The sequence below is a fragment of the Aspergillus ibericus genome (assembly GCF_003184845.1).
Source record: "Aspergillus ibericus CBS 121593 unplaced genomic scaffold BO80scaffold_66, whole genome shotgun sequence".
Classification (NCBI taxonomy): Eukaryota; Fungi; Ascomycota; class Eurotiomycetes; order Eurotiales; family Aspergillaceae; genus Aspergillus; species Aspergillus ibericus.
The window spans coordinates 71,130-85,172 of NW_020292164.1; the positions used below are offsets into that span (position 1 = coordinate 71,130).

The window sequence follows — 14,043 nt, forward strand, 5'->3', positions numbered from 1 at the left end:
CGACTGACGCGGTTGGCGGAAAGACGAACTAACGAACTAACTATCAGGACCACAGATGAGTCAATGTGCAATGCACAGACCACCGTTTCAATCCAGATCGCCATAGTTCATTGCGTGGCCGAGCATGCGAACATTCCCGCCCCGGATGGATCGACAGGACCGCATCATCATGTCGCACCGGGAGCCAAATGATCGCTCGGATCGGCGCCGCTATTCGGACAGGGACTGGGATGCCCTGGATTGCGCCGGGGGATTGCCCGATGCGCATCTCGGAGCCGTCGATCATCTGGCTGCATGTCTGCCATTCGTCTGCTCCAAGTCAGCATTATCCGTAGCAAGAATCGACATGTCAACCTAGGCAGAAGTCAGCGGCATACCGGACTTTGCGAGAGCAAGTCCATCGTTCAAGTGTCGATGGTGAAACCACCCTGCTACGCTGGGAGGATGGAAGATCATCGGAGATCAACTGGAAGGCCCATGGCAGTGATGCCCAACACTCCTTTGGAACTCCCTTTCAGGGGTTCATCGGCAGCACCTTGCACATTGCCTCTCCGCCAGTGACTAAACCACCCGGCAGTCACACCATCTTCTGTTCCGCATCGTCCGTGGTCGAAGGTGACGTTGTTGCTTTTTGGCACTATAGATTCGCTATCAAAGACCGGACTGCATCGCGGCCTTTATGGCTGACTTGCCGTGGTGGAAAAAAGCAAACCAGCCACGATGCAGCCGCAGCCGGCGCTCGAGGCAAGGAGGTGCCGGACCCAGGGGATTTGCGTGGGGACGAGTCCAGTCCGATTGCAGTCCGGAGCACCAGCCATGTCATCACAGCCAGGGTCGTCACCAGCCGTCCGTGCGGCTTTGATGTATGGTAGGATAACCTACGCGAGGTGGCAGCTGTGACGCTTGACCTGCGCATTGCAGCATCCCTTTCCATCCTAGCAGTCCTGCAAGCCGCCGTCAACATCGCAAGGATGAAGGATTCATCATCCCGAACCGGAGTGTAACTATGCCAGCTGCGTGACCTTCCTCCCTGGGCCTGTAGATCTTGTTTTTTTTTTTTTTTTTGGCCGCGGTAAGGGCGTGATTCTCGAAGTCTGCGCATTCACTTCGAGAAGTGCGTGATATCGGGATGTTGGTAGGTTGCTCAGGGCACAGGGATCCTGAGTCAGGAAAAGAGTGACCCATAAGATGAGGCAGCAATGCTGTGCCTTGCTCTTTGCAACTCCATCGATCCAGCCCATGTGGTTGATAGTGATCGCGATCGTGGCAAGTTTGCCGAGGTCTCAGAATGGAGCAGTATCTTGTGCCAGATATACATGGAACTCGGTACCTCCGACCGCCATTCACCTATTCACAAATCCCTCGCTTAATGCAGGTCGACATTGGCGATGGGATAAGGGGGTCTTTGACTCATTGTTTAGCTGTCAGCCACAGCCACCGGGTTTGTTCAGGGGATTGTTGGGGTTTTCCGACCATGGCTTCATGTTGCATGGCTTCATGTTGCATGATCCACTTGTTAATGCCGTACTCAATCGGGTCCTCGGGATCTCAGTCGGAGTCAAGCTGGATCCATATCGGCCGGATCTCCCGTCTCAGACGTTCAGGGTGACTCGGAAAGGTCGTGTTATGCACATAGATCCCGACCACTCAAGCAATGATGTCAATGAACCGGATGACAGGAGAGCACCCCATACACTCGTCAACTTATGATCCAAGAGCCTGAGACTGGCCGGCGAATCATGTACTGGTAAAGCCTGCGACAATGCGTCGCGAGACTTGATTTGGGGGAGTTCCAACAAAGTGATTCATGCTGAAGACAGATTCAGGAACCACGCCATGTGGGCAGTTGGCCATGACGGTCTACCAGGGTTGTTCGGTGCCCGTCCTTGGTTATGCTTCCTGTCCCTGCAGCTCCTCAGCGATTGACATCCACGGACCGGGTCTAGACCATCAAGGCCGATTGCCGCTGTCTTCTATCGAAGCAATCCACCGATTAAGCGACAGCTTACTATCGTGAAGGTATCGTTTTCCTGTCTTAATTTCCATCTTTCCCGCATGTCATCATATCCGCAGCCCTTGATCAGGAGACTGCTTTCTACTTAACCTTTACGCGTCCTCTTCGGCGATCGGATGACTTTCCCAGGCACCGACCACTGCACGGACCGAGTTCATCTTTGGCGGGAGACTGTAGTCCGGATGTTATCTGTCGCAGAATATATTCAGGAGTTGCGTGACCAACCGTGCCACATCCAACTTCAACATCCCCTGAGCGGAGGATGAGACGCCGCGATAGGCTGCCGGGATGCTGACCCTACCCCGCCGGCTCTTCAAGAACCCCTCACCATCTCCCTTCATCCCTTCATCCACCTCTCTAGAGAAGATCTCCTCATCCACACCATGTCCACCTTCCCCGAAGCCATCGGCATCCTCTCCATCGGGGAGATGGGCTTAGGCATCGCCCAGCTCCTCATCGCCCACAACTACCGCGTACTAACCTATGCGTCCGATCGGAGGTAATCATCCCCCGCCCGGACATGTTGCATCTGCCTCCTCCCTCCTGCACCATATCTGCCCTTTTGATTAAGAACTAACCCCTCACAGCGAAGCCACCCAACGCCGAGCCTGGAAAGCCGGGATCGAACTCCGTGCCTCCCTGCAAGACCTCGTCGACCAAAGTGACTGTCTTCTCTCCATCGTGCCTCCCCGCGACGCCCTCGACACCGCCCGTCGCATCGTCGAGGCATCCTCCGCGCGACCTTTAGTCCGCGATACGCCTCTCTGGATCGTCGATCTCAACGCTGTGTCACCGCAAACGGCGCGTGAAATCGCAGCCATCATCGACGCCGCGGGGTCGCATCTTCGCTTCATCGATGGGGGGATTGTCGGGGGTCCGCCGAGGCCGGTATCATCCGAGACGGTGTCAGCGGATAAGCCGGCATGGCATTGTCCGAGCTTGATCGTGTCGGGACCGGTCAAGTTACCCGATGAGGAATTATCGCGGACGCTGAATATGAAGCATCTCTCGGAGGAGATTGGGGTTGCGACCGGGTTGAAGATGTGTTTTGCGTCGTTGACCAAGGGGTTTACTTCGTTGGCCATTCAGTCGTTTACCACGGCTCATGCGTTGGGGGTATTGCCGCATCTGCAGGGGTTGTTGGAGGAGTATAATCCTGCGACGCTGCGGCTGGCCGAGAAGGGGCTGGTGGGGATGCCGCCGAAGGCGTATCGCTGGGTCAGGGAGATGAGGGAGATTGGGGATACGATGCGCGATGATGGGGGGTTTGAGAGTGATTTGTATGTTCTGTGGATATTGAATTGTTGATCGGGTCTGCTAGCTAACTGGGGGCAGGTTTTATGCGGTAGCTCAGGTCTATCAGACGGTGGCGGATGATCCGATCCTCGGTCAGGAGAAGCCGGGCGATCGACAACGAGGGCAGACGGTGCTGGATGTGGTGGAAACACTGCATAAAAGCTTGAAGGTCAAGACGGAGTAGGGGCATGTTTGTGATATAATGTGACACGGCTTTTCATTTTGAGCAATTGATTTCTCGGTTCTTCAAGACAAGTCTTCTACTGCAAACGACATAGCTCCAGTTGTATGGATTACTGGCATCCCGCCTGCTGGAAGGATGGATTGTCAAGGGGAACGACGTTACGATAACCAGCCATATCTTCAGCTTTCAATAATTCCATTCCATGATCGTCGAAGACAACGCCTAACACCATAGCATACCCTAACAAGAGACCACACATCCCATTGACAGAGATTTATGGAACAGTACCCGATCATGCATCATGGGATCCCAGAATGATCAAGTCTTCACGTCCTCCACATGAGTTGACCCACCCCGTTCTCCGTCCTGCCCCTTGACATCCGGCTTATCCAGTACCTCCATCTCCGGATGCGTCGTCGGGATCTGGGTATTCGGATCCTCGCGATCCCAGCTCTTATTCAACCGATTCAGCGGCATCAGAGTTAAAGTAAGCACCAGGAGGAAGATCACCTAGACATCTCCATTAGCACCCTACCAGCATAGCACATAGGAGGCAGACTTACAATTCCCACTAGAATCATCTGGGTGCGTGCATAGTCGGGTGATCCATCCTTCGTCGGGAACCTCTCGCCCAAGGCCGTCTCGATCGTGGGCGCGACCGACGAAACTGCATTTCCAATGTTATACGCCACCCCCGTAAAGGCGGCGCGGATGCCGGGATGCGGGCAGAGTTGCTGCAGTAGATTCCCTAGGTTGCCGATCGCAGCGCCGTAGAAGAACTGCAGGAAGAAGGCCCCCAGGGCAAGGAGGTTCCAGCTCGTCGGGAGAACCCAGAGTGGGAGCCAGGGCGCGACCAGGAGGCCGGCACCCGCAGCGACCCATTTCGCACTCAACTTGTGTGAGAGGAATCCGCCGACGACACCGCCCAGGATGCCGCCGATCTGGAGGATACAGGTCACCCAGGTTTCCTCGAGGATATTCAGCTTGCGTTGGGTGACGAGGAAGGTGGGGTATAGATCCATGGTGCCGTGGCCCATGGTGGCGAGGCAACTGGTCAGGCAGCAGGCGTAGATGAAGGCTTTGTAGTGGTAGCGGAGCACGTAGGTCACTTTCTTGAGAAAGGGGAGGTTTCCGCCCACTGCCGCTCGGGGGCCTTGCGCTCCGGTACCATTTTCTTCGTCTTGGACGGCGGAGGCGACGCTGTAGTAGGGAGTCACGGCATGCAGGATACCCACGGGTAGGGTAAGACCCGCACAGAGCCAGAAGAGGGAGCGCCAGCCGTAGGGATCTACCACATATATCAGGATTGCATTGGATGAGAAGATAGATAGGCTTACTCATAGCCAGATGGAGCCCCGAGGCAAAAAGGTATCCCGCTGAGAAGCCTTGCTGCGTGAATCCTGCCACAACGCCACGAGCCTTCTCAGGGACGGCTTCCAGCACTGTCGCCATGACCAGACCATATGTGCCACCGTAGGCCACGCCTACAGATGTCAGTGACCCATCGACACTGCTGATGGATGCTACCCACCAAACAAAAAGCGGAACCCGATCAGCTGGGGAAAGGTCTGAGAGAACCCCGTCGCCACGGTGAATCCGCCCATGAGAACCAGATCAATCAGCAAGGGAATCTTCCGCCCGTACTGGTCGGACAGGATGCCAAAGATGACGGCTCCGACGGCCCGAGAGATCATCGTGGTCGTGTTGGCCTCCGAGACATTCGACTGCGCAACGTCCAGGTATTCGGCCACATCGCTGAGGGTGAACGGCAGCGCATAGTATTGCAAGGAGCCCAGCGTCCAGCAGGACCAGCAGGCCAGCCAAATCAACGCCTGGATGGGCTTCATCCGCAATGTGGAGCCGATCTCCCGGGGGAGGGCAGCCAGGGTGGTGAGGATGGTCATAGTGAGGTGGATAGATGCTGGAGGCTATGATTCAGAACACACAGCCAGAGCGAGGCAGGGTTTATACCTCGATCGCTGCCATCGCACTTGGCATCGGCTTGGCATATGGGGTACCCCAGAGCTGCGGGGGAGTCGTCCTAGGGTCTGCGACGTCGCCAGCTCGCTGGGTCTGAGCTTAGCGAGGTGGCCTCGTCCTGTCATGCATTTGCCGCTGCATGACTCGCCTAACCGCTGGTAACTTTCCTCATCGGCAGCTCTCTCACTTATACAGCAGATGCATTGAGTCTACCTCATCAGCATGTTGCAGATAATTCGACTGCACGGTGCTTCTCGGGCGTTTTGTCTTGCTTTTCTCCGTCTTCAATTAGCCAGGATGGCTCATATCAATCAACCGGCCTAACATGGACTGGCCGCTATTCTGTCACATTTCAGCACCGTTACCACGCCCAGCTCAAAGCCTCCATCCAGTCCAATGCCAATCCCCCAGCTCCCGGACCTGAGGACAGGGATGTTCCCCACGGGGGCTGATCCTCCTTGGTCCCAACAGAGTGGCTGGACGGACGATGATGGTCCGTGGGGGGGGCTGTACTATGCCGGTCCGAGGCGGAATGGAGCATCAAGCTCCAGCCAATGATGCAACCGTCCGAGGTCAGCTGGAGGGACATATATGCCAGTCGTGCATACATGTTGAACTGATCGCAGGTTTCTATCAGGACCAGCAAAATTACTGCAAGCTGGAGTCTCCCCTCATCGGCACTATCAGCAGTCAGCATCTGATCCCATTTCTTACCATGGCTGAGCTCGTCCCTCCCAACGCGTGGGATACGCACATCCATGTCTTTGACCCCGATACCTTCCCCTATGCTGTGCCGCGGTCGTACACCCCCAAGGCCGCCCAGATGGCCGAGTACCCCACGGCCATCACCGGCTGCCGGAACATTGTCATCGTGCACGCCTCCATGCAAGGTGTCTCACCGGCCCCGTTGGTCGACACGCTATCCAAGCAGCAGCAGATGCCCGGATACACTCTCCGGGGTCTGGCAACGATTGACCCTTACACCATCACCGACCAGGAACTCGACGCCTTACACGCCGCGGGCGTGCGTGGTGCCCGTCTGCATGAGATGGCCTGGGGCCACGGCAAGCAGAGTGGAGGCAGCGACATCATCAAGAAGGTGACGGCCCTGGCCGACCGGCTGGCCCGGTTGCAATGGGCCATTGGCATCTTCTGCCCCATCAGTGCCTGGGCTGCCATGGCAGACACCATCCGCAACCTGGATCCTCGCATCCAGATGGTGGCGGATCATTTCGGGGGCACCTTCCCCGGAGAAGAGAACTCCCCCGAATTCGCCACGTTCCTGGACCTGATCCGGGAGAAGAGGGTCTGGGTGAAGGTGTCTGGCTTTGAGCGATTGTACCACGGACACACGAGCGGGATGCAGGCCATCGAGCCGATTGCCAAGGCCGTCATTGCAGCAGGTCCCGATCGGATTGTCTTTGGCACGGACTGGCCGCATACGCAACTGGGGGTGACGCGCAAAGGCAAGACGGACCAGCAGCGTCTGGAGGAGGTGGAGGGCTTCCGGGAGGTGGGCGATGCCGAGCACATCCGAACGTTGCGTGAATGGATCCCCAACGAGGAAACCTGGCAGAACCTGTGGGTCAACAATCCGGCTCGGCTGTTTCAGTAGTAGTCAGTGATGGGGATACTACTAGGATTAAGATGACGTATTCTGGGGTGACCGTGGAGGGGAATGGCGTGCTGCCGGCGATCATGTAAATATATATCCGAGGGGGGGGACTCGACAATGCTATGTACTAGGATTTGGCAACAATGATACCGAGTTTTTCATGTTAGAATGCATATAGCCCTGTAGAAAGAAAGATTTGTAAACTTGAACTTGTAGCCCAGCACTATAAGTCCATGTCGAATCGAGTAGTGACGGCCGAAGAGACACGATCTTATCGGCCGATCCGAGGGCGGGGTATCGCATAGCCGGCGGGGTTTATAAGCAACAAACCCCCCGGATCTATCACGAGCCATCCAACTCTCCTCTCCATTGCACTCGGCAGTCACCATGGCCGACAAATCCAATCTCCTCATATTCGGTGCCACCGGCAGCATTGGCAAATACATCATAGATGCCATCGTCAACGCCCGCGACTCCTTTGGTCGCATCGCCATCTTCACCAGCCCCAACACCCTCACCAGCAAGCCCGACGAGATCAACGCGCTCCGCCACAAGGGGGTCGACATTTTGGTCGGCAACATTGCCAATCGCGACGAGGTGCTGAAAGCCTACGACGGTACACCATAACCTAGGAAGAATCCGTTCAGGCGTTGTGCTAACAGCACAGGCGTCGACACCATCATCTCCGCGCTCGGTCGCGGCGCCATTGCGGCCCAGATTCCCCTCATCCAGCTGGCCAACGAAACCCCCAATATCAAGCGCTTCCTCCCCTCCGAGTATGGCACCGACATCGAATACAGTCCCGCCTCGCAGCACGAGAAGCCCCACCAACAGAAGCTGAAGGTCCGCGCTGCCCTCAAGGAGGTGCGCAGTGACCTCGAGTATGCCTACGTCGTGACCGGACCCTATGCGGACTTTCCCTTCTACCTGGGTCGCTCGCGGTCCCCTAGGGGTGGTACATTCGATGTGGTCGCCAAGAAGGCTGTGCTGTTGGGTGATGGACAGGGTCGGATTAGTTTGACCGCCTGTGCGGAGTATGTGCTTCTTGATTAGAGCCGTGGACGATACTGACGGAACAGTGTCGGGAAATTCGTTGCGCACACCCTCACCCACTGGGATGCGGCCCGCAACCGCGCCCTCAAAGTCAACTCGTTTACCACCACCCCGGCTGAGATATTAGCTGTGTTTGAGACACACACGAAAAGTACATGGTCTGTCGAATACACCCCGCTGGACGAGTTGCGGGCGCTTGAGAAGGAAGCCTGGGACAATGGTGCTCCCGAGGCGACAGTCTACACATTGCGGCGGATCTGGACCGAGGGAGGCACCCTGTACGATCGTCGGGACAACGAGGATATCGGCGTGACGCAGACGACGACGCTGTCCGAGCTCGTGGAGGACTCGATCCGCAAGCAGGTCGAGGAACTTGCGCCCAAGCATTGAGATATGACATAGGCATGTAACGAATAGGGTATAATCTTGATTACGTCTGTAGCAGTGCCTGTCTAATTCATACTGGACAGTATCGAGGCAAACTGTTCGTAGGCGGAAAACACAATGCCACCGCTCAAGACCAACCGACCGAGACGCATGGTACTGCCTCGCCAGAACCCTCGGATGCCCTCCTCGCGCAGCAGCTCTGTGACCGCTTGCGACATGCCCTTCTGACTCATGCCCTGAACCCGCGTCTTGACTGTGTCGAACGGTTGCGTCGCGTACACAGTGATAGTGCCTGCCAGCGAGCCCATCAGGAAGGTGGTGACTCCGTTGACTGGAATCGAATGCTCTTTAAACGCCTCCTTCAGCATATTGTAGGACCCCATGCGCACTGCCGAGGTGGCCGACTGCTTCACCGTCGTAGGAACCAAGCCGCGATAGAGACTGCGGACACCTTGTTGGGATACCAGAATATACGTGCCCTGGATGGCACCACGGGCTCTGCGGGGACCTTTGGCATCGTCAATCCTGGTCTCTGGTTAGCCATGTCCCACGCGTCATTCTTCCGCCATCCTGTCTCGAGATTCGATCACCTACAGAGCAGTCTTGATCCTCTCCGTAGGTGTTACAGCAAGCAGACTCTCAAAACCACCCGCAACCATACCCGCCAGGATACCATTGGCAGTTGATAATCGACCTGCATCGTCCACCAGCTGGTTCTTGATCGAGTCAAAGCACAGAAACCGCACCCCCGCCTTGAGCATAGTCCCTACCATCAAACTCGAGCAACCCGTGTATATGCCTCCGATCCCCTCAGCTGCAGTCACCTGGCGAATGAGGTGAAACGGATTCCTTGGACTACCGGCATTCTCTCCGAGCTGTAGACGCGTTTTGGCAAATTCGAAAGGATACTGCAGGGCGTTAGAGATGCGAGTCGGGTCGGAGTGTGGAACATGCCGTTATGGCTGCTTCGACTCCCCCAGCCATGCCTCCGGCAAGGAGGGAGACACCGGGGGAAATACGCGGCTTGCCAGGGTTAGCGGTGTCTAGGTATGGGTCTGGCGATGTACCTTCTGCTTGGGGGTGTGTCGCTCATCTGGAGCGGTGGCGAGTTGTTTTGTGGCCATGGCGATGCTTTTCATGATGCCAAATGCTGCCTTGGAAATGCCACGGTCGTAAAATTGGAGCTACATGGGTTATCTACTTCTGCTCCCATCCTGCGTCGTACCAAGCGTCGCGACCTCTGTTGATGCGCGCCACGGGAAGTTATGCTCCGAGCGAGGTAAAGCCATTCCTGTATCACACAACGCAGGCATGGTGTTGCTTCCATCCCGTTGAAGCCTATGCAAACCCTTCCTGGGGCTCAATTCCCAATCGGACGTCCGATCGATCGGGACCCGACCGACATACCGAGTGGAGCAAGTTGTGGAGGAGGGATGGATGACATCACGGGACCCGACGGAACGTAATGCTCCGTGGCGCTAGTCCAGATTAAGCGAGGCTGCCTGCCCGTGCTCCTGTGACCTCTTGACCAATCAGCAGTGAGGGTTTTGTATTAGTCAGAATAACTCCCCCTCGTCCTAAACGGGAAAGCCCTCTCCCTGGTCCAGCTGGCCTCCAATCCTACCATTCCCAGGCTTGTCGAAGCTCTCCAAGCTCTTCCGCCGAGAGTCCCCCAATGCTAGGTCCCTGCCCAGCTTCCCCGCAGATGTCAGATCGGACATCGCGTCATGCCTGGCCGTGCCCCCCACTAGTCTCTCTTGGCTCCCCCGGATCGGCTGCCCCCTGCGCCCTCTGAATTAACCGTCGTGGCCACTCTCCCATCAGCCCCCCTCGATTCCCTTCCCTCGCATTTCTCCGAGCAATCGGCCATGTGCGGCCATGAGTCCCAAGCGCCAGTCTCCTCCGACCACCTCCCGGGCCTGTCAATTCTGTCGCGTCCGCAAGATCCGCTGCGACAATGTGAAACCCATCTGTGGCTCGTGCCAGCGCCATGATCGACAATGTGTCTATGTGGTCGACCCACCCCGCCAGAGGTACGTCTTCTTCGTCGGTGGCTGCGGCCCAGATCAGGCCACGCCGGGCTGACCGGCCATAGGCCCTCCAGAGCCCTCATCAACGCGGCTCATCGCCAGCGGCGGGCAGCCGAGAACGTCATCATTGCCCTGAAGAATGCGGAGCCCAGTGCCCGGGCTGGCATCCTGGACGCGATCCAGGTCCAGGATGGGTTCTTGCAACTGCCGCCCTCCTTGACTGGCCCCAGTGCCGCCATCCCGGCTGCCCAGCCGGCCCAGACCGGTGATGCCTACAACGCCTCGACCCTGTCTACTCCCAATGACGAGCTGGATGATACCACCTCGGAGGATGAGGAGTATGACCCCACTACCTTTCTCTCCCGTGACGAATGCGGCACTGTGGGCATCTTTGGCCCATCGTCGGCGTTGCATGCCCGGAGCCCCGTCGGCCTGGTCGACGGCGCCCACTCTCGACCGGCTGCAGAGCCGGATCGCTACCGGCTTATTGCCGAAGCAGCCCTACAACGCCAGCGTGAGCCTGACCTGCGTCGTCTCGCGACTATTGGGGGCATACCATCCGAGCTGGCCTTGCATCTGCTCGATCTGCATTGGAATCGGCAGCATCACACGTTCCTGCTGACCTATCGCCCGGCATTCATGCGGGATCTGGTCACGGGGGGGCCGTACTGCTCGGAGTTTCTCCTCAATGCGGTGTTTGCCTGTTCCAGCAAGTTCTCGGAGCGACTTGAAGTCCGGGAAGACCCTCGACGGCCTGAATCTGCGGGGAAGCAATTCTTTGATCGATGCGATCAGTTGCTGGCCGAACAGTCCTTGTTGACGCATTCCAGCATCCCGACTATTGCCGGACTGATCATGCTCGGCAGCACCTTCAACGCCCGGGGACAAACCTCGAAGGGTTGGCTGTATACGGGGTTTGCCCTGCGCATGGTATACGACCTGGGATTGCATCTGGATTGCAAAGAGGTGGCTGCCAGTGCGGAGGATATCGAGGTTCGACGCCGTGTGTTCTGGGCGGCCTTTATCTGCGACAAGCTGCAGAGCTTATACTTTGGACGCCCTTTCACGATCCAGTTGCGGGACGCCCACGTCTCTCGAGACTTCATGGACACGTTTGAAGAGAATGAGCTGTGGACGCAGTATATCGATCCCCAGAAACCGGACAGCCAGATTCGCTCTCATGTCCCTACGCGCATCTACTCGGTGACCGTGTTTCAGCAACTGTGTTCCTTGTCCAAGATCATGACGAGTATCATCGATCGCTTCTATATGGCGGGTGCTACGGGCCGCAAGACGCGCAAGTATCTGGAGCTGATCAATCGTCGCCTGGCGACGTGGTACCGCAAGCTGCCGGGGGAGCTACGGTTCGAGCCCTGGGCGGATGATGGACGGTCCCCGCCGGCCGCTGTGGCGCCGAATGTGATTATCCTCCTGACCACCTACAACGCGCTCATCATCCTGCTCCATCGGCCATTTATGGGCAGTGGGCATCTGCGCGCCGAGGATCCGCCGGCCGACTCTTGGGAGCGCTGTATCACGGCCGCCCGCAACATCACAAGCCTGGCACTGGCTTATCGATCCGCTTATTCACTGCGGCGGGCCAACTACATGCTCAGCTACGCGGTGTATGTGGCCTGCACCATCCATGCACGAAATCCGGCCATTCGCGAAAGCACGCGCCGGAAAGAAGCGTCGTCTCCACTGACAGTGTGTCTGCGCTGTCTGGACGAATTGGCTATTCCCAACTGCGGGGTGTCAGCACCGTCGAAGATCATCCGGCGGCTGATGGAGGCCAACGGCATGTCCATCCAAACGGGTATGTTAGTCCACCCTGAACCATCATTCCTACTAACGACATAGGATGCGACCCTGCCATCCAAGATCCCTTCCAGGTGGACATCAACCTGGACTTTCAAACCTTCCCGGGTCTGGACTTTAGCCCGGGGCGACTGGACCACGACAATCAGCTGTCCGGCTTCCAGGACTTCAACCAGGATCTCGATCTCCTGTTCGGGTTCATGAACGAGCCGGACATGTCCATCTCCTCGATCTTCAACGGTGTGGTGCCCTACTAATGATGTCTAGACCAACACTTATAGATAAGCTAGAACCATCATTCCTATCAATCATAAACAAAGTATCCAAATAACAAGTAAATACATCACATCATAACTCATCCCACCCGCCCATCTCATCCTCATAGAACCCACTGTATCACTCCAACACCGACGGATCCTCCCTCACCACCTGATCATAATACGGCTGAAACGCCAACCACATCTTACTCGAATTCCCACTCTTCTTATGCGTCATCTCCGCCTCCTCCCGATTAATATACACCTTCTCCCACCCCGGCCCGGCCGCCGCATTCGCCATCATCTGCGCATGACAGCAACGATCCAACGCGATGAACAAAAACGCCGCCTCATCGACCGTCCGGCCACAGGTAATCATCCCGTGGTTTTGCAGGATCACGCTCCGACACGTCGGGCCTAATGCCTTGGCGATGCGTGCGCCTTCCTCGGTGGAGAGGACGGTGCCTCCGTACCGTGGATACACGGCTAGATCGTTGTAGAAGCGCAGCGCGTCCTGGTAGAGCATTTCGATGGGTCGGGCGAAGCATGAGAAGGCTTTTCCGTATACGGAATGTGCGTGGCAGGCTGCGTTTAGGTCCGGGCGCGCTTTGTGGATTTCGCTGTGGATGGCGAAGGCGGGGCCGTTGATCGGGTGTTGCGCGCCGCCGGGGAGGACTTCGCCTTTTTCGTTGACGAGGACGAGGTCGGATACTCGGATCATGGAGAAGTGCATGCTGAGCGGGTTGATCCAGAAGTGGTCTGTGACGTTGGTTAGTTAGGGTGTGCGGAGGGGGAAAGTGGGTGTTGGAAGGGGGTTACGGGGATTAAGGGGATCACGGAGGGAGATGTGCCCGGCGACACCCTCGTCGAAGCCCTGTCTGGCGAAGACGCGAAAGGCCGCGGCCAGATGCTGTTTCTGGTATTCGCGCTCTTCTTCGGGCGTGTTGAAGTTGGGAGGCGAGCGGATCACCACGCGGCCTTCTTTGTCGCCGAGGAAATGCACCTCCTCGAAGAAGTTGTTGCTAGAGGTTGAGCCATTGCTGTGCCCGTTTTGGGGCGTGGTTTCGGTGATGGTGGTCGACATGGTGTCGGTGTTGTTTTGACTCTGGTGGTGATGTATGTTGTGGTAGATGTAAGACCGTTCGATTGGTCGAGGTACCAGGTTAGTCTTCGTTGCTAGGCAAATCCATCGACTGATTCTGAATCCTACGTACTTTATACCCAGTGGCTAAATTCCCACAGGTCATGGACCATGGCATCGTGGCGGCCCTGCATCGGATAGACGGACCACGACAGCCACGGAGAGTCGATCTCCGTCGGACGGAGCCTGGGATCCGCTGCGGGCCCGTTGCAAACTTGCAATGGCCTCGCCTTCTCCCCCGGCTGTTCATTTCCCCGCAAGTGATGTC

General features: G+C 57.0%; 7 protein-coding genes across 7 annotated transcripts; 4 read left to right on the forward strand and 3 right to left on the reverse strand.

The window, feature by feature from the left end:
- Positions 1–2,397: 2,397 nt before the first annotated feature.
- On the forward strand, positions 2,398–3,494 carry BO80DRAFT_367837 (6-phosphogluconate dehydrogenase C-terminal domain-like protein; the record flags this gene model as incomplete). The annotated part of the gene is made up of 3 exons (XM_025716306.1): positions 2,398–2,513; positions 2,602–3,294; positions 3,350–3,494. The coding sequence occupies 3 exons, from the start codon at positions 2,398–2,400 to the stop codon at positions 3,492–3,494; spliced, it is 954 nt and encodes a 317-aa protein (XP_025570167.1).
- A 205-nt stretch (positions 3,495–3,699) lies between these two features.
- Positions 3,700–5,679, reverse strand: BO80DRAFT_247407 (MFS general substrate transporter). The gene is made up of 4 exons (XM_025714604.1): positions 5,026–5,679; positions 4,832–4,978; positions 4,058–4,782; positions 3,700–4,004 (listed from the first exon to the last, which is right to left on the reverse strand). The coding sequence occupies exons 1-4, from the start codon at positions 5,396–5,398 to the stop codon at positions 3,813–3,815; spliced, it is 1,437 nt and encodes a 478-aa protein (XP_025570168.1). The 5' UTR covers positions 5,399–5,679; the 3' UTR covers positions 3,700–3,812.
- A 510-nt stretch (positions 5,680–6,189) lies between these two features.
- On the forward strand, positions 6,190–7,089 carry BO80DRAFT_505882 (amidohydrolase 2; the record flags this gene model as incomplete). Its single annotated transcript, XM_025724514.1, has 1 exon — positions 6,190–7,089. The coding sequence occupies one exon, from the start codon at positions 6,190–6,192 to the stop codon at positions 7,087–7,089; it is 900 nt and encodes a 299-aa protein (XP_025570169.1).
- Positions 7,090–7,439: 350 nt separating this feature from the next.
- Positions 7,440–8,603, forward strand: BO80DRAFT_429572 (NAD(P)-binding protein). Its single transcript, XM_025720500.1, has 3 exons — positions 7,440–7,705; positions 7,757–8,123; positions 8,169–8,603. The coding sequence occupies exons 1-3, from the start codon at positions 7,477–7,479 to the stop codon at positions 8,530–8,532; spliced, it is 960 nt and encodes a 319-aa protein (XP_025570170.1). The 5' UTR covers positions 7,440–7,476; the 3' UTR covers positions 8,533–8,603.
- On the reverse strand, positions 8,133–10,009 carry BO80DRAFT_247459 (mitochondrial carrier). The gene is made up of 3 exons (XM_025714605.1): positions 9,597–10,009; positions 9,124–9,437; positions 8,133–9,054 (listed from the first exon to the last, which is right to left on the reverse strand). The coding sequence occupies exons 1-3, from the start codon at positions 9,666–9,668 to the stop codon at positions 8,595–8,597; spliced, it is 846 nt and encodes a 281-aa protein (XP_025570171.1). The 5' UTR covers positions 9,669–10,009; the 3' UTR covers positions 8,133–8,594.
- Positions 10,010–10,179: 170 nt separating this feature from the next.
- On the forward strand, positions 10,180–12,682 carry BO80DRAFT_469081 (nitrogen assimilation transcription factor NirA). Its single transcript, XM_025722982.1, has 3 exons — positions 10,180–10,562; positions 10,625–12,375; positions 12,420–12,682. The coding sequence occupies exons 1-3, from the start codon at positions 10,408–10,410 to the stop codon at positions 12,632–12,634; spliced, it is 2,121 nt and encodes a 706-aa protein (XP_025570172.1). The 5' UTR covers positions 10,180–10,407; the 3' UTR covers positions 12,635–12,682.
- Positions 12,683–12,760: 78 nt separating this feature from the next.
- Positions 12,761–13,844, reverse strand: BO80DRAFT_418128 (class II aldolase/adducin family protein). The gene is made up of 2 exons (XM_025718251.1): positions 13,454–13,844; positions 12,761–13,393 (listed from the first exon to the last, which is right to left on the reverse strand). Exons 1-2 carry the CDS (start codon positions 13,716–13,718, stop codon positions 12,774–12,776), a joined length of 885 nt encoding a protein of 294 aa, XP_025570173.1. The 5' UTR covers positions 13,719–13,844; the 3' UTR covers positions 12,761–12,773.
- Positions 13,845–14,043: the final 199 nt, after the last annotated feature.

Coding starts and splice junctions, on each gene's coding strand:
- BO80DRAFT_247407 (XM_025714604.1), bottom strand. CDS start 5,398: ATGACCATCCTCACCACCCTGGCTGCCCTCCCCCGGGAGATCGGCTCC. Junction 4,979..5,025: donor CGGGTTCCGCTTTTTGTTTG/GTGGGTAGCATC, acceptor TGACATCTGTAG/GCGTGGCCTACGGTGGCACA. Junction 4,783..4,831: donor GGGGCTCCATCTGGCTATGA/GTAAGCCTATCT, acceptor TATATGTGGTAG/ATCCCTACGGCTGGCGCTCC.
- BO80DRAFT_429572 (XM_025720500.1), top strand. CDS start 7,477: ATGGCCGACAAATCCAATCTCCTCATATTCGGTGCCACCGGCAGCATT. Junction 7,706..7,756: donor GGTGCTGAAAGCCTACGACG/GTACACCATAAC, acceptor CTAACAGCACAG/GCGTCGACACCATCATCTCC. Junction 8,124..8,168: donor AGTTTGACCGCCTGTGCGGA/GTATGTGCTTCT, acceptor CTGACGGAACAG/TGTCGGGAAATTCGTTGCGC.
- BO80DRAFT_247459 (XM_025714605.1), bottom strand. CDS start 9,668: ATGAAAAGCATCGCCATGGCCACAAAACAACTCGCCACCGCTCCAGAT. Junction 9,438..9,596: donor GACACACCCCCAAGCAGAAG/GTACATCGCCAG, acceptor AACGCCCTGCAG/TATCCTTTCGAATTTGCCAA. Junction 9,055..9,123: donor GAGAGGATCAAGACTGCTCT/GTAGGTGATCGA, acceptor ACCAGAGACCAG/GATTGACGATGCCAAAGGTC.
- BO80DRAFT_469081 (XM_025722982.1), top strand. CDS start 10,408: ATGAGTCCCAAGCGCCAGTCTCCTCCGACCACCTCCCGGGCCTGTCAA. Junction 10,563..10,624: donor GTCGACCCACCCCGCCAGAG/GTACGTCTTCTT, acceptor GACCGGCCATAG/GCCCTCCAGAGCCCTCATCA. Junction 12,376..12,419: donor CGGCATGTCCATCCAAACGG/GTATGTTAGTCC, acceptor CTAACGACATAG/GATGCGACCCTGCCATCCAA.
- BO80DRAFT_418128 (XM_025718251.1), bottom strand. CDS start 13,718: ATGTCGACCACCATCACCGAAACCACGCCCCAAAACGGGCACAGCAAT. Junction 13,394..13,453: donor CCGTGATCCCCTTAATCCCC/GTAACCCCCTTC, acceptor CCAACGTCACAG/ACCACTTCTGGATCAACCCG.